At 43.5% G+C, this 22,111-nt stretch overlaps 1 protein-coding gene across 4 annotated transcripts; it reads right to left on the bottom strand.

Moving 5' to 3' along the window:
• Positions 1–4,009: 4,009 nt before the first annotated feature.
• Positions 4,010–21,977, bottom strand: LOC308062141 (transient receptor potential cation channel subfamily V member 2-like). 4 transcript variants are annotated; one of them, XM_080383186.1, is made up of 21 exons: positions 18,188–21,977; positions 17,757–17,822; positions 16,178–16,402; positions 15,233–15,494; positions 14,843–15,004; positions 14,457–14,574; positions 13,226–13,521; positions 12,449–12,582; positions 11,967–12,119; positions 11,150–11,290; positions 10,398–10,696; positions 9,784–9,960; positions 9,200–9,358; positions 8,977–9,072; positions 8,432–8,502; positions 7,650–7,815; positions 6,830–6,896; positions 6,443–6,750; positions 5,924–6,042; positions 5,026–5,187; positions 4,010–4,292 (listed from the first exon to the last, which is right to left on the bottom strand). In XM_080383186.1, the coding sequence occupies exons 7-20, from the start codon at positions 13,471–13,473 to the stop codon at positions 5,070–5,072; spliced, it is 2,256 nt and encodes a 751-aa protein (XP_080239312.1). In that variant the 5' UTR covers positions 13,474–13,521; positions 14,457–14,574; positions 14,843–15,004; positions 15,233–15,494; positions 16,178–16,402; positions 17,757–17,822; positions 18,188–21,977; the 3' UTR covers positions 4,010–4,292; positions 5,026–5,069. The 4 variants fall into 4 exon arrangements, with proteins under 4 accessions (XP_080239312.1, XP_080239314.1, XP_080239311.1 ...); XM_080383188.1 differs by having other exon boundaries at positions 5,026–5,120; XM_080383185.1 differs by having other exon boundaries at positions 4,010–4,247; positions 5,026–5,120.
• Positions 21,978–22,111: the final 134 nt, after the last annotated feature.

Genomic DNA, 22,111 nt, shown 5'->3' with positions numbered 1-22,111 from the left:
TGGTTTCTGTTGATCCCTTGTTTCTCAGTACTGTTGACCCTCATCTGGACCAAACTAGCACACAATTACTCCCAAACAGCTCATACTATCAGAGTACTGTGTAGCAAGTATTATTCAGGTGCTATGTGTTGTTATTACAAGTGCTAAATGAGCTGAAGTAGCAAATGCTGAGCAATCAGAAGAGTTAACTGCATAGCAAATCTTTTTGGAAGGTGCAGGGAAGGGGAGAAAGCTGTTCCAGAGATGCAGTTCTCTTTGCCCAGAAAGTGTAAATTTCCCAAGCATTCTCAGAAGAGTGCAACAAATCACACCCACTTTCTAGCTACTTCCAACTCTCTTCCTCTAAGGACTCCCTGTGTTTAACAACACTTGACAACCATCCTCACAGTCCAGAAATGCTGCAGCACTCCACATCTCACGAATCCAAACTGAAAAAAAAAAAACCCATCAAAAAAGGAAGTGAAGAAAACACTCTTTGCACTCAGATTTTAGTAACAGTTAGCTGCCAGCCATGAGGCAGCCACAGTCACGCCTTCCTGAAGCTCTGCCTGGTCCTGTCTGGCCTCAATTTATTCGTGCTGCTGAAGCAGATGTGAGGTTACAAAGTGGAACAGTTTTCTTTTAAAATGTCTTTTTTTCCTTTTTCCAATTTTATTTTCATTTTAGTCCCAGAGCAACAAATGAAATTTCTTAAATTTAAATTCTTAAAGCAAGGAAGAACAAAACTGATAGCTACTCACAGGAACTGTCCAGCTGAGAAATCTGCCAGCTGCATCACCACAGAAATAGCTCTTTGCAGCTTATGTAGCCTTACATAAAGCATCTGTTCTTTGTCTGAGCTCTTTTGCTTGTCACATTTCAAAGACTCCTTTTGCTAGCTACAGAGGCAATGGAAAGTATGCTCAGTTGCAAGTGGAGTCAAAAAGAGATGAAGAGAGGGGGAATCAGCTGAGACACAGATACATCAAACTCATACTGGCTTCAGCTTCAGAGTATGTTTTGGAAAAAAACAGGGGGGGAAACCAATAAAATAAAATATGCAAAGCATTTAGGAACAAGAAAGTCTTGCTTCCACCTATACTACTGAGGAAAACGGCCTTATGGGGAACTGGGAACCATACCAACCAAACATGAAGTGTCTTTTCAGAGAATTACACAGATAAGCAGTGAGATAGATCATCGTGCAGTGGGAAGCATTTGGAGCCTAACAGAGAAGCCACAGGGAACAATGACCAGGCAAAGTGGGCTCGAGTAGAGAAGGAGAAAAAGTTTGGCAACAACAAGGTCTGCATCCATCTCCCTACCCTGCCAGGAGGCAAGCAACTTTGACCAAATCACACAGGGGAGGTTTTGAGCATCCATAACCCTGCACGGAAAGTAATGAGAGCTGCTGGTGTCCTTCCATCATGGCACAGCTGGCCCTTCAGTCTCCACAGCTCGTACATACGGAACAGGCAGCAGGGGAACTGCAGCTGTTCCTTTGCTGGCGTTTGTGAAAGGTTTCTGTTTTCTCCGATGAGAGCCCTGCAAAGCCTCTCCATTTGCACAGGGATGGTTCACATGCAGGTGGGTTTATGTGTCACAAGAGGTAGAAGGGACAGGACAGTTCATCTGTTGATAATTTCTTCTGTAAATGACTGAAGTTTTTCCTGACAAAATATTATGATCTATTATGAGTGGATCTCAAAATCCTGTTGGGCCCTCAAAGCTCTGAACCAGCTTGTAAGTCCTTCCTCTTGCAAGGAACTGCAGACATCCCACAAAATAAATGCCAGACACCCTTCCTGTTTGTAATGTGACAAAAATGGGAAGTGGTTTAGACAGGGAAACCAAAGACAAACCTTGTGCATTAAGAATATGTAAAACTGGGAGACAGCCGATACTAATTTCAATAGGCTGACTCACCTCTCATTGGAAAGAGGTTGGAACTCCTCAAAAATATTCTTTTTCCATACCACATCAAAGAACTGTACAACAGCCCGGGCACTGCTGAACCTTCTGACCAACCTGACAGATCTGTTTGCTGCATGTGCCTGTCCCTCTCTTCTGTCCATCAGCCTCCATTCATGAGCTTGAGAGGGCTGGGACTGGTGGTCTGTGGCATGAATGTGAAGCACAAGGAACGCCAAGGCCCTCTTTCACAGCAGACACTAGATGTTTAAGAACATTTTTGATGCAGATCAAAAGATAAACTAACACCGCAAGCTTAAGAAAGGGATTTAAAGAGAAGCAGGTTCAAGGAATAGCTGAAGAAGCAGGTTATCTTGAAAGTGAGCTGTCACAGCACACAGCTATCAAAAACACTACCAGTAAGCAAGATTTATCTTGTTATTTATTAAGACTCCATGCAGGGATAGCAGATCTGATTCTGCATTTCTTGAGAATTTCAAAATGTCCCTACCACGGCAAAGCACCAAGCACAGCAATAGATTACTATATGCCAGATGATTCTTTTGTGCAATACGAGCACCTTGCCAAATCTTGGGAACACTTAGGACAAAGCCATAGATGGAAAAAGCAGCCAAAGGCTTCACAAAGCAAGAAAACAGCAGAAGCTGGAGTGAGAAAAGTTAGGCTACGATTCAGAGACCCTATGCAGTGAAGCTGCAGAGGGAACTGCCCAGCACAGGTGGAAGAACCCATTTGAAGTGACAGGGAGTTAAGTTTTAAAAGCAACGCTTTTGCTGCCAGTCATGTGCATGTAGTAAGCAACAGGATTAAGATGACTGTCTCCAAAAGACAAACTTCCTAGCTTCACTTGCTCAGAGCAGAAAGGAGAAACAGGAGATCTTGAGTTGCATAGTTTATCTTACTGAGGGAAAGGTGTTACCAACGTTTGTAGCCTGCAGCTTTGTCATGGTTATCACTAGCCATTCCCTGTATGAAAAATGCATCCAATGCAACATCAGCTGGTTACATTTTCAGATGTGGCTGCATAAACTGACATGAGGTCATGAAAAACAAGAGTTGACTTGCATGGCAGTGAGGCCAGCACAGTGCTGGGTGAAATGTAATCAAGGAATTTAATAAGGCCTTATAGTCCACACTGATCACATCTTCTCTTCCTTTTTGAGAGGATCTGAAGCTCTGAAAATACATCCAAGGATGAACACCTTCAATTAAGTAAACTTGCTACATTGACCATATACAGAAATACTACATGTTATTATTTTTAAATATAGGCTGAAAGTGAGACAGCTCGTTTTTATCTCTTTTCCATGCTTTGTATCCTGCCTGAGGCAGTGTGCACATTACAAAAAGCAATGAGGTCCTTGTAACCATTTACAGCAAGACAGGTTACCACTAAGACTGACAGGAAATGTTAACTGCACAAGCATTTGGGCCCATCTGCCTCTTGGAAGCCACATGCAGGATTCTGCTCATGTTTTCTACACAGACAAAGCAACCTGTGAAAGACAGATGTTTCAGAAATTCACCAGGTGAAATTACAGGTCCAGGAAATCCATATCGCTTTTGTGATCTTCAGCAAATGTGCACATAGTGCAAATGACTTCATTATAATACTGTAAAACGGGAATTCTGATGTGGGCTACACACCAAGCACTGTAGGTACTGATGCAAAGACTCAGTATGGCTCTTGATGACTGAAGACTGAGTATTTGTCCACTCATGTCTCACACCGACAGCGTTTTGTACAGAAGCCAACTCCATCCTTCACAACTTTTTATGCCCGTACAACACTCTTTATTCCAAAGCACTTCAGTGCAATCTCCTGTGATAAAAGAATAACAGGTGACCCATTCTTAGATAGGTCACTCCGTCCTTTGTTTCTCGGTGGCAAACAGCATTATTTCTATACAGCTCAGAAAGCACTACCTTCCCAAAAACACTGCCCACTGCCCCTATGATCTTGCTCTCACTCTTGTACCTTTAGACACAGTAATAAGAAAGTGTCAGGCAGAGAAAGTTGAGTAAAAATAGTTTCTTCAGAGGAAATTAATGATTAAAGTGCATAAAAATATTTAAAGCCACAGACTGAACCATAGTCTTCAATGAAATGCACTTTAATACTGATAATGCTTTCAACTCTTCCAGCCGCTATAGGAAGAACTACTCCTTTGAAGATGGAAGCAAGATTGCAATCCAGAAAACCTGCTAAAGATTTCGGGTTTGTCCCTCTAGAGGCATCATCTCAGTTGCAGATAGCTGGGGCTGCAATAGCGACTGCTCCTCTGAAACAGCTGGTCTCAGTTGTTTCTGTGGCATCCGTTTCCATGATCGTGTCTCTACAGCAGGAGACATAAAGACAGCAGCCCTCTGTCAGCAGGAGGCTGACAAAGGGACGCAGTTTTTAGAAGGGTGCAGGTTTAGGGAAAACCCAACATACACCAGATAACATTTTAGGTGTTGCGACCTCCCCAGTCCTAGAAAACTGGCATCTAGGAAGAACCTACGCTGGCAGAGCAGGAGGCCGTGTTTAAATCTCGTGGAGCTTCTGCCCAAGCTCTGCCAGCCTGAACGAAGTATTTCTAGAGAAAGTAACAGCTCTCCATTTTCCACACAGAATTGCTTCCCAGGTGTAACAAGGGAAGCAAACATAATTATCTTCAGCAAAATTAGACAAAGTTGCCAGTGTTGATGCCCTGATCTGTGCTCTAAAAGCCCTGTGATTTTAACACTTGCAGCATGAGTGGACCTAAAAATTTTACCTTTCCTAGAAAAAACACCATGCATTTGGGCTACAGAGCCAAAGGGAAGAACAGCCCTTCCTTTTCTCAGCAGCATTTCCTGGCCATTTCTACCAGAGGTAAGCAGGAACGGCATCTCCTCCTTTCTCACTATTTGTTCCCAAACTCTGACCAGGTCCATACCTGCTCTAATTCTTTCTTTTCTCAGCTCACAAGTGATGCTGCTACTATTGATGGATCCTGTGTGGGAGCCATTTCATGAACAAGCTGGCCTGCCTAAAATTTCTGTTACCAAAGACATAATAGCATGCCAAGAGTAGCTGCCGAGCAGGAAGCTAAAAGGATTCTAAAGACCTTTCTTCATGATGTAATTTACCTTCTGGATTTATTTCTGAATCACTGGTGTTTCCAGGATCTTCCTTAAGAACTCCCACATCCTTTGCCCAATTTGTCCATTTTATTTCCTCTACTCTGGAGAGACAAAATGCAACAGACACTGATGCATGAAGTGCAGCATTTCAATCCAGACTTCATTGTCCTGCAAGCACAGAAACCCAGTTCATCCTGCTAACGCAATCCTAATGATGTGGCTGTAGCAACACCTTGCAGAGCTTTTCAAGTAAAGATCTTCTGCAGTCTAAGTTCCGTGACATATCTTCTCCCCTTGCACACTGTGTGCTGGTCTATGTTGTTTGTTTTAAAATATTAAGTTCCTCCCAGGGAACATACTTAAATCAAAGGAGGTTCTCAGGTTCCACTTTCTATACATGTCCTGTTACACCCTGGAGTTAACAGAAGTGCTGCCTGCAGTTGGGTTCTCTGGGTGAAAAAGGTTCACCTGCTCTCCCAGCCCCTCTATGGGAGGAAGAGAGCTCCCCTCTCATGTTGCACCCAAGCTGCATGTTCCTGAGCAAAGGGGCTACCAGCCTGCATCCCTCCCACCACAGCCTGCTCCGGGCACAGCTATACTTGCAGCAGCAAAGAAAGCATCATTGCAGACACCCTGCCACTATAACCACTTGCACTGATGTGGGTTAAACAGGACATCTTTTGGGGAGAGCACGTCTTGGTGACAATGCTGGTGGCTCGACTAGTTCTCAAATTTCCAGTACCACAATCCCCAACCAGTCTGCATGTACCCAGGAACATGCAGTTGAGTCACTCCGCTGAGTAAGTGCTGAAATTCCCTGTGGCAGTTCAGGGTTACCAGCTTACGAATCACAGGAACCCATTCCTGGCCTGGAGTGTAAGGGGTAATGGTACATCCGTCTTACCTGAAACACCACCGCTCATCTTTCTTATTGAGGCCCACTGACATGAAGCAGCCAGATCTCCTCTTCCCACCTTGGCGCCACAGCCAGGCCTTCTCTATTTCTAGAATAGCTATAGCCCTCTGAAAGAAGAAGTCCATGTCAGAGAGAAACCAGGGCATACAGAGCCAGCCCCTCTTTTTGATTAAATCCTCCCCAGTCAGCAACTACTTTGACTTGGAAAATCACTTCAGAACCCAATCCCAAAGTGCTCCTTTGTTTAATAGTACCATTCAGTCAGTTATTCTCTCAAGTTACTTATGCACATGTATCTGGACTGGCTTGTAGCCATGCAAACAGCAAGAGTTTTAAATACATCTAAAAATAATGTTAGAATTTACCCTCAGAGTGGCACATTTATGTAAAAAAGAACTTTATAGCTGAGGCTTAGGACAAAGACAAGCACTGCCATCTCTGATTTTATGAGACTCAGGTAGGAGCTTGGGCCACGACATAACAGCTGGGCAGCACACTGTGCCTCACCTGCAGCTTCCAGATGCTTTTGCTATAATCAGAAACATCTGTGACAGTCTTGCTCATGAGCGCAATCAGCATGTTGAGCAAAAGAATGTAAGTGAGGATCACAAAGAGAAGCAGCAGGAGCATGACGAAATATCTGAATCTGGCATGTTCCTGGAAATCCAGGTCACCCATCCCAATGGTGATCTTGAAGAGCTCCAGGGAGACGCTAAGCAGCCCACCGTACATAGCATGGGTCCCAGCGCTCTCCAGCTGAGCAAGAGACTTGTTCTGAGAGACCGAAGGAGCATCCCCCATCAGCGTAACCAGAGCTATGAGAAAAACAGAATTTGAATACTCAGAAAAATTGTTGCAGCCCAGCCTACAACATAATGCTGGGCAAGTCATTACCTGCAGCAAAGCCAAAGAGGAAGATCATATAAACCAAGAGGAAACGCAGCAGATCACTCAGGATAGTCTGAAACACAAATCAAGAGGAAGTGCCATTCTTTATCTCGCATGAATTCACCTGGATGATCTCCTGTTGTCACACATCATAAACCAACCCCCAGCAACAATACTGAAAGCAAGTTGGAAAATGCTTTTATCCAGTTTAAAAAACTACTAATACATGTTAAATCACTTCCTCGGGTAAGTAAAATCATTGGTAGCTTAATCTGACAGTACATGAACTTATTTGTTGTTACGTTTCTATGAATAGGTTCCTTGAAACATGTAAGTATCATGTCCATTCCCCAGTACAGCTGCTTCCAAATTGTTTCAACACACACATCTCTTCATTTTCCATTGCCATTGGGTGTCACACAAGTGGTGATCAGAATTCTTCCCTGGCACCTCATTTCACCTCTGCTTTGTCTTGTCTTTCTAGTCCCAGACTCTATGAACCTGGAAACATTTCTCAGCCCAAGCATAACAGTTCCAGGGAACTCACACTGGTTTTGACTGCTAGTTTGGAGGTTTTTTATGACAAACAGGTAAGTTCAGCTGCTGTCACTTCCTATATTCAAAGACAGCAAACTAATGGTTAGCCACAATTGTGCTTCCTTGAAGACACTGATCTAATCCACTCCTGCAATATCTTTACTTCCACAGTCAGTACATCAGTTCCATTTACAGTTTTCATGGTCCTCAGAGAAAAGTAATTGCAGGACTTCTGTTTAGTTCCTCACACCCAAAAGCTCTTCATACAAAGTTTTTTCCAAGTACTGACCTTCTGTATCATGACACTGTAGATCCCAGTGCGTTGAAAGCCCCGAGTGTAATACAGCATGTTCATCCATCCCAAAAGCAGGGAGAACACCATCACCGCCACGTAGTTTTCTGAACTTGCACCATACAGAACTGCTGACAGCAACAATGAGAAGGCCTGGATGAAGCTGGAGAGAAATAGAATGAGTGACACACTGACTTACCTCAACAAAAAAGGCCCATTTGCAGATCTTTTCTCTTTTGCAAGGAAAAGTAAACACATTTTCCAAGGCTACATGGAACATATGAAGTGGCAGTCAATCAGACACATAGTTTATATAAGCAAATCCTGTTATAACCAGATGCAGAAATTATTACAGTTTTGTTATGAACTGGTTAATCTCACAGTATGGAAACTCTGAACTGCTTGATGTAACTCACACAACTGATAGTAAATGGAAAAAAAATTTAACACTTATGAACACATGCACACATACATGCACATAGATGCATCTATACACATTTCTCCTCAGAAAACTGAGAAGTTGTTTTCCTTTCAACCAATTTTGAGCCACAGTGACAGTATGATTAAGAACTTGAGCTCTTTTTCTAACTAGCATATTTTCTTAACTATGGAAAAACTGAGGGTCTGACCTTCACTGTGTTCTGCTACAAATCCTAGGGCAGACCCTATCCAGCAAAGTCCACTACAACAAAGGGTTATGAGAAGATGCAGCAGGTAGAAGAAGCAAGAAAGCAATTTCACCCGTGCTTTCACTGTGCAAAAAACCTCAAGAGACATACATCAAGATCTCAATGCAGCTGTCAGAACACATAGTCTTCAGGGACTGGCGTCTCCTCCGCAAGTACAGACTCTATTAGAGAAAAATCAATGGCAGTCATTCATCAAAAAACCAGGGCATGCTAGAGAGTGATTCCTGCCCAGCATAGCTTATTGGTCAGGGGAAAGGTTTGCTCCATAAGCTCCTCTTCGGGCTTTCATTTTCAAGATCCCAAATTTCAGCTAGTCATCCTTCCAAGATAAAAAAAAAGGCCTTATTTATAAAGGACAAGGATAAACAAGGGCTGAATCATAGCTCAGCCCAATGTCTTTATTAATAGATTGCATTAAATGCCAAGGATGCGTTTTAGTACCATAAATCACAGAAGTCTCTCCTATTTGCTGTTGTGAACCCATTCTTCCTTTTGCCCAGCAGCCTGGTTCATGCCATCCCTGTCACTGCTAGATCGTGCTGACAGGACTCCCTCCTGCCATCCACTCATGCACATCCTGAATAGTTTCCTTTTGTTTCTTTCTTACAATGAAACCAGACAAGAGATCCCCATACCTGAGCAAAGATTAGATAAATGCCTCCTAGCAAGATAATGATCAGTCCAGAGACCCACAAGAAGCCTCCAGCCGTGAACTCCATTGGAAATGAAGGCTGCAAGATAAAATCAAAAACCAAAACACTGAAGACAGGCAGAGGTAGTGATGATAACCACCCTGCACCTTTTAAAATCAGTTCCATCCATTCAGGCCTTTCCACATCAAAAGACGACTGGACCTACCTTTACCCGTAAGGGTTGATAGTATGCAATGGCTGTAAAGATGATCATGAATGACAAGTACGAGACAAAACTGAAGTAGAATCTCTTGGAAGCAAACGTTTCCCATTTTTGCTGAAGCAGTTTGTTCAGTGGCTCCAGAACCACCATCTTGTACCGCTTCTACAGAAAAACAACAAAAATGTACCCATGTACCAACACGAATGTAAAATCACCAGAGGATCGTCTTTTTCAGGGCTGGAGTTCAGTGGCTCCAACTAGGATATTGCTAAGGGTTTATTCAGTCAGGTCTTTCAGTATGAATGAAATCAACCATCCCACAAGAAGTAACTTCTGCTTGGCTTTGTCAAGGTATTTGGACACACCCAGGCTTAGGTCAACCAAAGGAGCAAAAATTTCTCTCATATTATAGATTATCAAAGGCATACCAAGCAGACTAAAAATAATAAAATATGCACATACTTCCATCATGCATCTCTTTTCCAGAAAAACAATCATGTGAAACACCACATTATCTTGACATGATGTACGTAATTATAGAGCAGTACTATAGAAAGGCAGAAAAAATGTTGCTGTCTCACACTCACCGGTGTGTCACTGCTGTATGCCAGAATCTCTAGCACAGAGTTTTCCTCAAAGCTGTCTATAGACGACAAGTCATAGAGAGACACATGGATAGGTCCGTAGGTCCACTCAGTGAACTTGCGTGACAAATGCCTGTACACTGGGTCTTTGATCTCTCTTTGGATGATGTGCTTGAAGATCTAAAGAGAAACCAGATACGTACCAGAAAAAAATGTATGTAATGAAGGTGTAAAATGAGACAAGCATACATACCCAAATCACCTTCAAATACAGGACACCTGGGCTTTCTGCGTTATATGCTTTGATACAGCCAAACACCAGACTATCTGGCTAAAAGAAGGCAAACTAACTACATCTGTTATCAGATCTTCCAGGAGTAGAACCACTTTCGGTTCAGTCTGGCTGTGTTGGCTAGGACAGAGAGCAGCAGCAGCCAGCTGAGACTCTGTAGGACACTAACTGGAGTGGCCTGGTGGGGGCCTCCTTTATTGTCCTAGCAACTTATGGGTTGGGTGCAAGATGCCCCTACCTCAAATCCCACTGCTACATTAAGGGTGTAACTATGGTCTTCCTTGTTCCCTCAGCAACCCCCAGGATTCCCTCTAGTTGCCTTTACCTCCACTTTGCCTGTCTTGGCAGCAAGCTGCAGAGGATTTAATCCATCATAATTCACTATCTCCTCCAGTTTCCACGTTGGGTCAACCTTCACACCTGCCTTCAAGATCTCAAGGTATGTTGTGCTCACAAACTTGGTGTTCTCTTCAGTGTCATCTGCAATCATCACCAGGGCATGGAGGACTGTGTTGCCCTGTGTATCCTGCTCCTGGAGCCTGGCTTTCTGGTGGGGATTGTTTAGTAGATATTCCACCACCTCAAGCTGGTTGGTACAAGCAGCCAAGGAGAGAGGGAGTTCACCTGAAGAGATTAGGACAGTATTTGGACAGGAAGCAGAAAGGGGTGAAAAAGAATTAAAAAAAAATAAAAGCAAAATATATTTAGCCTGTAGTTTTACCACTGGAGCACAGAACAAGTTCTTTCTCAGCGTCTCTAGTTTCACATAAGGTTTTGCAGTAAACAATACTCATTTCTGGAGGCAGTTGAAACACTTTCCCAGACTCCTAATTTTTCTAAACTAACCAAGTATTTCTCTCTGTCTGAAGCCCCTCAGATGGGATTAAATACATAAAACCAAAGCTGATGGCAAATGCTCACTGGACACCTCACTGTGAAAGGATTCTGCCATTCAAATAATTACAGGATGGTGGAGATGGCAACCCATGCACAGAGGGCAAAACCCAACTAAGAATTAGTGGCATCATATACAGTACAACAATGAAAAAAGTGAAGGCATGTTCCACACTGACTCACCAAAATAAAAGTAAATTCCTTCCTTCTTCTTCTTGAAGAATTCACCATGGGCTCTGGCATGGACATCAGCTCCATTCTCTACTAGAAGTTTCACCAAATCTAGGTTCCTTTTCTCTATGGCAATATGTAGTGCTGTCTGGCCTAAGGAAACAGGCAAAACCTATCACTCAGTGTCACTATCAGAGGGAACAGGCAAAGGACTCTTTAGGGAAGCGCTGTTTCAACAACTGCTGTACGCTCTGCATAGCAATGCTGCAGCCTCAGTGCTGGGCAGGGAGTGGGTAGCAACTGATGACTTTCAGCAGCGTTCATTGGAAAAGTACGTTGCAAACACGGAGTCAGAAGACAAGCCTCTAGACTACCAGAAATTCAACACAAGACCAGGCAATTGTTCCTGCCTGGCCCTAAGATCCCAAGCAGATATGAGAGGATAAAGACAGCCATACATGTACATGACTAGGCTGCGTGTCTGCTACTAAAAGAATAACACAAACAGCAGAACTTACTTTAATAGTGATATATACTACTGCTTTTGCACTTTTAGATGTGCTTTTTAAGCTTTCCCAAGCAAACCTTCTCATATTCTTGGGTTATTGAACATGTATAACTTCTGTTTTATAAACCAAGAACAAATTTTCTGAGGTCTATAATTCAAGGCTGAAGAAGATGCAGTACCAGAATCAGAAATAAGAGGTGAGTAGGCTGTTAACTGTAACGGCACCAGAACTACCACTTCCCCTTGTTTTCCTGGTATCTGCACATCTCGCCCGTCTAATGGAGAAGCTGCTTTGATACAGCATCAGAACAGAAACCTTACCTCTGTAGTAACAGTCAGAGCACGCCACATTGACAAGTGGCCTGGGATTCTGTGTCTTTTGGTCTATTTCCAGCAAAAGTGGGATTGTGTCATTCTTTCCATTTTTTAAGTTCAACAGAGCTTTCATCAAGCAGGTCTTCCCAGTCTTCGCATCTAGCAGAAAAAGAGTATTAAACGGGTCATGGAAGTACTTTGCACACATCTATGTTACTTGATTCAGAACATAACTCTCACTGTAGAACCAAACACAATAATTATTTTAAAGGCCTTTCTCAGTATTTTTTGTCTGCAATAGAGGCAAAAGCCTTAGGATGCCATAACTAAGGGTATTCTCCATCCTCAGGTGGACATTAGGAAAATAAAATAATGGACAGAGGGCTGGAGAAAGCAAAGAACCATGAGCAAGTTCCCCTGCTTCCCTCCTACATGAACAAGCACCGCCTCTGCTAGCCCTGTTTATGGAGTACTGAGCAGGAATCTACCTGTGTATTCGGAGTTGGTGAGAAATTTGGAGGTCCTCCTCAAGTACTCAAGTAAACCATCCAGTGCCTCAGGGCTGCCCCTTGAGACTGCACTGAAGAGCCTGTCTCTGTCAAAGCGATTTGGGTCCTTTTGGCTACGGAAGAAATGCAGAGTTGTGTGTTAAGAATGTTAAGAAGTTCTGGAGTGTGAAAGACAAGAGTGTACAGTAAATTCTAGTGGGATGGTGTAAGAAAGGAGGGAGGCAGAAAAGTTTGTCAGAAAACCCAAGTATTTTATTTTTAAGTCAAGGGAAAAATAGAGGCAGTTATTTCCCAGAATTCTCTTAAGTGGCTGCTCTTTCCATCAGCTGGAGTTCTTCCCAGATCCAGTCTGATGTGCAACCCTGGAACACGTCCAGAGTACAAAGACAGAGAAGCCCAAGATAGCTGCAGGACCAGAGTCAGTCCTATCACATGGTGTGAAGCACTCTGTGGCAAGAACAGTTCAGTTGTATAGGGCTCCACGCTAAGCTGCTTTGACACCCAACTTGGCTTATTTAGTGTTAGTTCAGATACACCCAAAAACGCAACACACATCATACACATACCTTCCAAGTAGAGAAGGAAAGGGCTAATACGTTCCTTTTCTGCTTTTAATTACCTCCTACCATATGCCTGTAATATTCCTACACTGCCACTTTTAGTTTAGACTTGGTAAAGTCTATAGGCCCCTACCAGCAGGGATCAGTACAGATCAACAGGGATCATACCCTTGTCAAAAACCCAACAGTTACTCACTTGCTGACGAGTTCTGGCCGATAGTTCAGATTAATCTTGACTTTAGGAAGAAAGTCACTGCTCTCCTTCTGATAAGGTGTCTCCAAGGGTCGTGGCTCGCCTTTCTTTCCATGTCCTGATCTTTCTTCCTTTTTACTAGATGCAGGTTTATCTTCCTGGATACTGTCATCTGTTTCTAGCAATCCCATCAACCTGTTCCTCTGACCTGGGCCTGGCTGCCCATTTGTGAAGTTATCCATTTCCAGCATAGATGGTCTTGCAGATCACCAAAGATGTTCCCCACCGGGACACTAAACCTGCAAGGGAGAGGGAGAATAACACAATTTGTTCACAAAGCTAGAATGCTTTTGGTGCGGCACAAAGAGGTAAGCATGTTTGCACGTCCAGCATTCCTACAGTTGACTGTGGGTCCCTTGAAGGAGAGCTTGAGTTAAACTCTGCATAGTAGCAGCATCTGAATAAAGGATCAAGGCCATAAATAGGGTATCACTAGAGAAGAAGTTCAAAAGCAGTTCATGGAATACAGGCAACTTGTCTGCAGAACATCTGAACCCCCTTCGTGAGATGACCTCACCTGTTGGCAGCAGCACAGGTTCCTTACATAAAAGGCAAAGAAAGTGGATCTTTAGGAGACTATGATCATTGTTCTTGTCTCAGTGCAGCCAACACAGCTAGTCACCAAGTGGCCAAAAAGATAAGATAACTTTAGCCTTCTTTGGAACAGAGCAGTAAGTTTGTTCATGTTCTCTGTTGGTAAGCATTATGCTATTTCTACAGGGAAAACATACGCACAAATTATGTTCCCCTCACACATTCTCACATTTCACCCTGGGTTAAAGTGAGTGGGATCTCCCCAACATTTGGAGCTATTGGCTATCCATGCAAGCACAGGCTTTGAACCTTCAGCTCCACAGCACAGGCAAACACACACCCCACCCCAGCTGCCATGTGGACACTCACAGCCCTCAGAGCCTGAACAGAGCACAGCTCTCCCAAGAGCACAGCTGGATCCAGATCTGCTGTACAGAGAGCATCAGTATTCATCAAAGCACCCAGCCAGCCCACTTCTCCCATCTAATACGTACTCCTTTTTTACTCTTTTGAGGCATCTCTTCATGTGTATCTGATGCATCTCAGATCCACACCCAATGCAAGCTAGCTGTAGTCAGCATATGACTGCAGATTCACACACAGTTTGTGAGGCAGCAAGGAAACATCCATGATTACCAACCTGAAGCAGAGTTTTTTGTAATAACTCCGTCTTTTTCACATGTACTCCCTCCAAATGGTTAACAGGTTTTCTCTGAAGAGAAATCTCCCTTGCTGGGACTACAGCCAGACTCCATAGCCTGTACCAGCAAAGAGGTAAATTGACACAGCATAAACATTCTGGCTTAGACTAGGATGTGGAGAAACATAGTTTTAGGCAGGAAAGAGCCACAAAACATCTTTAGGCAGCTCACAGCAAGAAATCCAAGGGCTGATTTCAAGACAAACCATTATGATAATTCAGCCATTCAGTTTAGTCTGCACTCTAACGACAAACATTCCTCTGCACACACAGGCATACACCCTATAATCCCATTTCAGACTTATTTCCTCCCCCAAAACACTTACTGGCACATTTGCTGATCCTTTAGAGGGCTATTTGTACTTCCATAATAGTTTGCTTGTGCTTTTCTGTCTTCCTTTCCCCAAAATCATTTCTCAGCTGCAGTTTCCATCTCTCCACAGCGCTCGAGAGAGTTATTTATTGCCAGTCTTGTACAGACAGACTGTCTGGTTTAAAAGCAAGAGCAAAACGGTCCTATAAAAAATCACCCTATAATGCATACATCCACTTTGTGCATCCCTAGGAAACACAGAGTGCGCACTCTGTTTGCCAGCTCAACTTTCACTTCTCTACTCAAGAACTGAGTTGTTTGTTTCTGCAACTTTACCAAGCCATTTTGAGTAGCACAGCACAAAAAAGCTCTGCTGTCAAAAGAGGAAGAGCACAGCACTTACCCCAAGTTGCTGCAAGCTCCACCCAAGAACTGATCTGACAAGGAGTCCCAACGGATCCCTCAGAGGGTAAATAATCTCTCAGTAGAAACCAAGCCAAATACCAACAAGTGTTAATAAGCATGAAAGCAGAACCCAAATTATTTACATCCATGGGTGAGAGTCCTCTTCCTCTGCAGAGAAGACCACGCTCATATTAGCAGTCTATTAATGGCACAGCATAGAACTCCTGGTTGGTGGTGGTCCATGAGAGAATCCAGGCTTCCTGTGAGAAGGAATAACCACAGATTATTGTTATTTACTCAACTGTATAGCCTTTTGCAAACTGAGGAAGGGCTTGCACAGGAAATTACTAGATGGATTTCTCAATAAGAGAGAGCCAATGAGTGCAGTGCTCTTATATGGGAAAGCTGGCTGGCTACCGCAAATTCATAATGCTTAACCCCTGCCTGCAAGTATAGAGGCAACATCTCGTGGCTTTCAATAACAGCCTGCTCAGATCTCAAGGGAGGCGGCTGATTTGACCCTGACAGTGCTACAGCCCGTGGTTTAGTGGTGAGGTTTGTCACAAGGCGCTCTCAGTTAGTTAGCCCCAGGACAAGCAAATATGCAGTGAAACAGCTGAGGTCGACTGTTTGTGTGGGAAGCCAGTTCTCTTCACACAACTTCACACACCCTAGTTATGAGGCAGTGCAAATTGTATGTGACAATAAACTAGCCAGAATGTTACCCTACAGTGTCAGTTGCTCATCACAAGCACAGGAGACTGCACAAAGCAGCCCCAGTTCCAAAAGACTTAAGCCACTGGTTACTTAACTTGCCACTAGTGTCCATTTCTTAATGGATTGGTTCTCCAAAGGAGCACTAGTCTTGGAGAGGCTACTTCTGGGAGCACGGAGTGGCCATCCCTACAACTAACGGCTGTTGAGACCACGCACGCACACATACCGCTTCACTTATCACTCACAAAACAGGACCCAGGGGAAACAGAGGACATCAGCCCACACCAAGTGTCTTGTTTTTTCTCTCCCACTCCTAACAGAACTGAGGCCTGAGGAGGCAGTGTGATCATCATTATTTCATGCAGGAGGACATTCAGCACCCACAGCCTCAACAGTCTTCCCCAGCACAATGTTGCTGCAGAGTGATTCTCTCTCTGTACTCTGTAGAGGACTGACAGTTTAACAAAGACATTTATGTGATCTACAGTTCATCTAGAGAATCTTACTAACTAACAAAATGGCAAAGAGCTCTTCTAGTCAACAGCTTGACAGCAGAGGCACATTCCATGAGAAATCTCAAATGTCTAGTTAACCATTAGTCCAAAAACATTGAGAAGGGGTGTCACATCATGACACACTGAACTCTGGCTGTGGCTTTCTTCTTCCAAAGCCATCACAAGCCAAAAGAGCCTAAAGCAATCCCCATCTGACAGGACTGCAGGATGATGTGAGACTTCCTGGAATGTCACCCATAGAAACATTCCCAGATGGCTTCTACTTTGAGTCAGATGCAGGCTGTGAGACGACCTTCCTATAAATACACCCATTAAATGGCAGGGTGTCTTTTCCTCTTTCATGGTTTTGCATGAGATCACAAGCTTATTTCTCAGATTCCTGTGTTTCAAAATTAAGCTGATCCAGGAAAAATGCAAAGCTAATTACTCTTTCCAGGCTTAATGACATATTAGGACCCACAGAATAGCCTATGAAGAACAAACATCTGCAGATAACATCTGCAAAACCAGATCTCATTTCTCCTGTCTCTCATTCCAGCCTTGCACTGATTTAGTTCAGTTTACTTGTGTTACACTTTATTTACTGTGATATTAATATAGATTCAGGCCCAGGAGTTTAGCTCAGACTTAGGGGTTTAAATCCTCTTGGGCTTTCCCCCGAGCTTTCATGGGAGTCAGCCCACCATTCTAGCCAAGGAATGAAATGAGCCCACAAAAGTGCATCATAGCACAGTTCTTTCTGTGCATCTGGTTTTAATAGCTTACACAGAGGAAGGAGAATGTGCAGCTTGCTGGGAAAGGAATCACCGCCAGCTGAGAGGTCACCACAGCAAAACAGAAACATGGAGCTGCTGGGGGAACACAGCAACACTGGAATGCACACACACATGCGCACATGCTTTCGCAGAGAGTACGCTACGGTAAACACTTGCACTTCCATTTCAGAGTAGGGAGAAGCAAGGCAGAAAAAAAATACAAGATCTGCCCAGATGTGCGCTTGCCAGGGACAGTGTTCTGAGGTCAGTAATAGGATTATGTCACTGCTGCACACTAGCCAGCTGAGCCGCTTATGATGCTTAACAAGCATCTTGCCACCAAAATTTAAAATCCTGATAGCTGTTAGGACTCAGGATAAAGCCATCCAAAGCAGCATGCAGGGAGAACAAAAGAAGCAATTTCATTTCACCTATCTGCCAGCCTGACTTTTCAAAAGCAACATGTGATCCTCTTGCCTTTTGAGGCTTTTATTTGGGGGAACAAGAAGGAATCCTGCAGTTGCTCAGTACTTACTTTACTGATGACAATGTGTCTGATGGCGTGAAGTTTATCCTGACAGGAAAGACATTCAGTGGAAACCTTAAGCATGGGAAGAGAGAAAGAAAACTCTTAACTACTAAGTGAAATTTTAAGTCAAATCAATGATTGTATTTTAATAATATTATAAAATATATTCATAATTATGATATAATTATAGATGATATACAAAGAAGCACAGTAATTCATGGCAGGAAAAGCAATGACCACAACCTGCTTAAACAGAAGGCAAAAGGAAGCACGAGGAAGATGGCATTCTGAGAAGATGGAAACAGGCACATTTCCTAAAAATATATATTCTCTGTTCACCTAAGTGCCCATTTTTACCAAATACTGAAAAATGTAATAGTCTTATGATTAATATCACATTTTCTGCATGCTGTAAATAGAAGAACAAAGTCACTTACATGGGTCTGTAATTTAATTACAGCATTGATCTGCAGCCGGTTTAAGGAGCAGCAGGTCAAAATCATCTTCACAGGAGAAGGGACGCCTGCAATAAAGCACACAAGGGTGGACCATTAAAATTCTCTCCAGAACAACAGATCAACCAGTGCTTCATTCAAACCCCAAGAAAGCCACATGGTTAAGAAAAACCTGTTTCTTTTAATGATGTACTTTCATACTTGGGAAACAATCTAGTATTTTTGCAAGGCCAGACTTTTTTTTCGTTTAACTGTTATGTGAAACCCACAGTGAAGGGATGAATTTTAGCAGCTTCATTTGTTATAGTTACACAGATGGAATCTATACGTCTAAAGACACCAGCCACTACCCAATCTAAAATGCAAATATTCTTTAATACAATTCCTTGTCAGAACTTGTCTGACAGCCTGGGGATTCAATTAATTTATGTGACAGTATTTCTGTAACTACTGGTCTTACATCACAATATTTAAAGGCTCCTATCTATATACTTCTTAGGCCTTTGAAGGAACCATCCACTTCTCTTATTCCTTAAATGGAAGTATCTTACTACTTGATGTATCCCTTTCTGTAGGATTACAGCCTGAAGGAATACTCCACTGACAATCAAATAGCGGCAAAATACGAAATCCAAGAGTCATGGTCCAAAACAACACTTCTGTGGCGAAACAGTGACACCCACTGGCCTCTACGCAAATCTGATTTCCTGCTGCTTGTGAAAACAACCTGGATAGGAAATTCCTGGGGGGGGGAGAAAAAAAAAAAAAAAAAAAGATTTGCAAGCATATACTTGTGAGAATTACAGCCATTCACTTACTCTGTATCAGAATATAGTTAACAGAAACTTCTCTAATTTGAAAACTCAAGTTCCAAATAAGGCTGGTTTTGATGACGCAGCGAAGTTCCATAAAAATAAAAATGTGCAGCCAAGGATCTTTGAACAAAGCTGCTACACTATCCCTTTGGAACTGCAGACAAGACTGCAAAACCCCTGAGGTATTCCCAGTGTTTACCTGCCTTAACCCTCACTTTCCCTATATGATTACATTTTGGGGCAGCTGCTATCTGAGCAAAATAATAAAAGCATCCAAATCCAGTATAACAGGGTTATCTCACTTGTCTTCTTAAAACAGAAGTATTTTATTAAAAGCACAGGAAACAAAACCCCCCAAATCTTGGATTTTTTAATTTTTAAGAGAGAACATGCTAGATAGCAACTGAAGCTATAAGAAAAAAACCAAAGGCCAGTCACAAAGCTCAGCTTGCAGCAGGATTAAAAGATGTTATCAGAATCTGTTGTCAATGTGGGAGCATTAGGATTATTCTATTTCAGTAGCATATAGATTCCAGCTAAAGCCTATTACATTCTTATTTTAGTTATGAATAGTTGGCTCTCAGCAGATTGAACTGAGGTACTGCTACATCATAAGAAAAATAAATATACCTTAACAACATCAATCATTCATACTGCCTGATACCTCTCACTTTGCCTTTTGTTCACAACTAGTTCAGCACAAACAATGCATGTTATGCATATTTGTGTTTACATTTCCTTGTCATTTATATAATTTCCCTAATTCACCTCATTTAAGATAAATTGCAAAGATTTTTCTTTGTTAATGATGAAATGCCTTGCAGTCACCTCATCTGGCTACCCCCCATTAGGCAGGGGATCAGAAGCCTCAATAACACAGCTCCTGTAAGAGGGACCAGCCCAGCTCCGTGCCCCCACAGCCAGCCACCTGAGCTCTTCCCCCAGGTAAGTGCTGCAACACCGCAGGGCCTGGGGACGTCACTCCCTGGGCTTTGGCTTTAAGGATGTGCTGTTCTGTACTATTTCTAGTAAGCCAAACGTAGAGCTTATTAACTTTCAGCACGAGCCCCACCTAAGGAAATGTTCCTACAGGGCTGGGGAAAACAGCACACGGGCACAGTGAGGCTGCCTGGACTAGGCCTGAGCTGTACACACAATCACAAAATGCCTGAACATTCCCCCCTCTGCCCACCGCTTATTCCCCCAGGTGCAACAGCAGAGCGAAGCAGGCTCCACGCATGGCTCCGCAAACGGCACCACCAGAGGCCATGGTTCACCAGGGGTTTGGCTCAGCCTGGGTAAAGCTCCAGTGAGCACACGCTGAGCAGCTGGTGCGCACCCACCGGCCAGCTACACATCACCCTGCCGGGGTCCGAATCACCCTGCCGGGGTCCCCGTCCTGAAACCCCTCACACAGCTCTGTGCAACGCCAGCAGCAGCTGGCACTGCCTAATGAGCCTGGGCACCACAGTGCAGGAGCAACGTGTGTCTGCGATGGTTCTCCTCCCGTGACTAACCCGGGAGGAAGGCCACCTGCCATGCACAGGCTGGCATCTAAACCAAAGCAGGCGCTACCTGCAGCCTGCGTTATCCGACCAGCGTCTGCAACCACGCAGCAGCACAGCTCAATTATTACAGCTTGAGAAAGGACACCTCTTCGTTACCATGGAGCAAATCTGTAGCAGAAAAAATAATGCAAATTCATTCAGTGCCACATCTCCAGACTACAGATGGCTCAGGGAGTTTATACACTACCAACCAGCATGGACCATACTATGACACCCAGGATCTGAGGATGGGTGGGGTTGGAAGGGACTCTGGAGGCAGTCCCACCCAGCCTCCTTACTCAACTGGGGCCACCTACAGCTGGCTGCCCAGACCCATGTCCAGATGGCTTTTGAGTATCCCCAAGAAAGGAGTCTCCACCTCTCTGGGCAAGCTGCCCAGGTGGCTAAACTGGAAAAAAAAGCAAGACCTGGCTAAGCGGCTAAACTGCAAAAAGCATAGAGTGAAAAAGCCAAAGCAGCAATTGCAGAAAAACTCAATACAAGGAAACCATCTCTTTAAACAGGGAAGCAAGCCCTGCAGCTAAAAAAACAAACAAACAAAAAAACACCCAAAAACCCAACAAAAACCACCCCAAAAAGAAAGCTATCGGTTACAACCATCAAAACCACATTGAACTTGGTTTCAATGTGCAGTTTTCTACAAAAAGAGTAGCATAACTTTTTGGCCACAATTGAAGCTGGGCTAAGAATGCACTGCCAATGCAAGTGCATTCTTACCCCAGATAGGTTATGTTACATTGAAAGCTGAAATGCCAAGAGGAACAAATTTAGATTGCAATGCTACAGTTGCCAGTATCTACCCAGATGGTGCAAAACACATGGCTACCAGTGAAAACTGAAGTGCACCAGCACAGTACACACAGCATACAGGTGCCAAGACTCCTATTTTAAGTTAAGCAGCTGTCAAAATTCAACACATGAAGATTGACAGCCACAATCCTTACAACCCAGACAAGTTTCTGTGAAGGGGCACAATTACACCCACAAGACCCCACCACTCAACTAAACCAGCCTAAGCCCATCTGTATGACTTTCCTTACCCCACCCCAAAAAAAACCAAAAAAAATATTGAGAAGTCCCACGCTTTCAGCATTAAAGAATCACATAAAATTTAAACCAGAGGTTAAAACCCCTCACATACTGCCATTCACTAAAGGCAGTTTTCACCTGCCTCAATTATGTTATTGAAACTTCCCCAGCTCACAGCTTCCACATCATTCTAAAACAAGTAGCTTCTTTTACTTTGAATAGTCTGTTACTGGGGTGGACAAGTTCTTGTACCAAACCCCACTGTTCATGTTTGCTTACCGCCCACCCCAGCATACCGTGACTGGTAGCTTCACAGCACTGTCAGTCACCCTTGGTTCAGGACTAGACTAAAATTAACACACCAACTGCAGCAACCCCCACCCTGCTGTACTGACACTTGGGCCCCTGTACTTGGTTTGTAGCTTTCCAGGACCTGTAACAGAACATACCTTCCTGGAAGCAAGCATTACAACTCTAGGAACAAGAAACAACAT

Source organism: Falco punctatus (genome assembly GCF_963210335.1).
Source record: "Falco punctatus genome assembly, chromosome: 1".
NCBI classification, from domain to species: domain Eukaryota; kingdom Metazoa; phylum Chordata; class Aves; order Falconiformes; family Falconidae; genus Falco; species Falco punctatus.
This window is presented reverse-complemented; position numbering and strand designations above follow the sequence as displayed.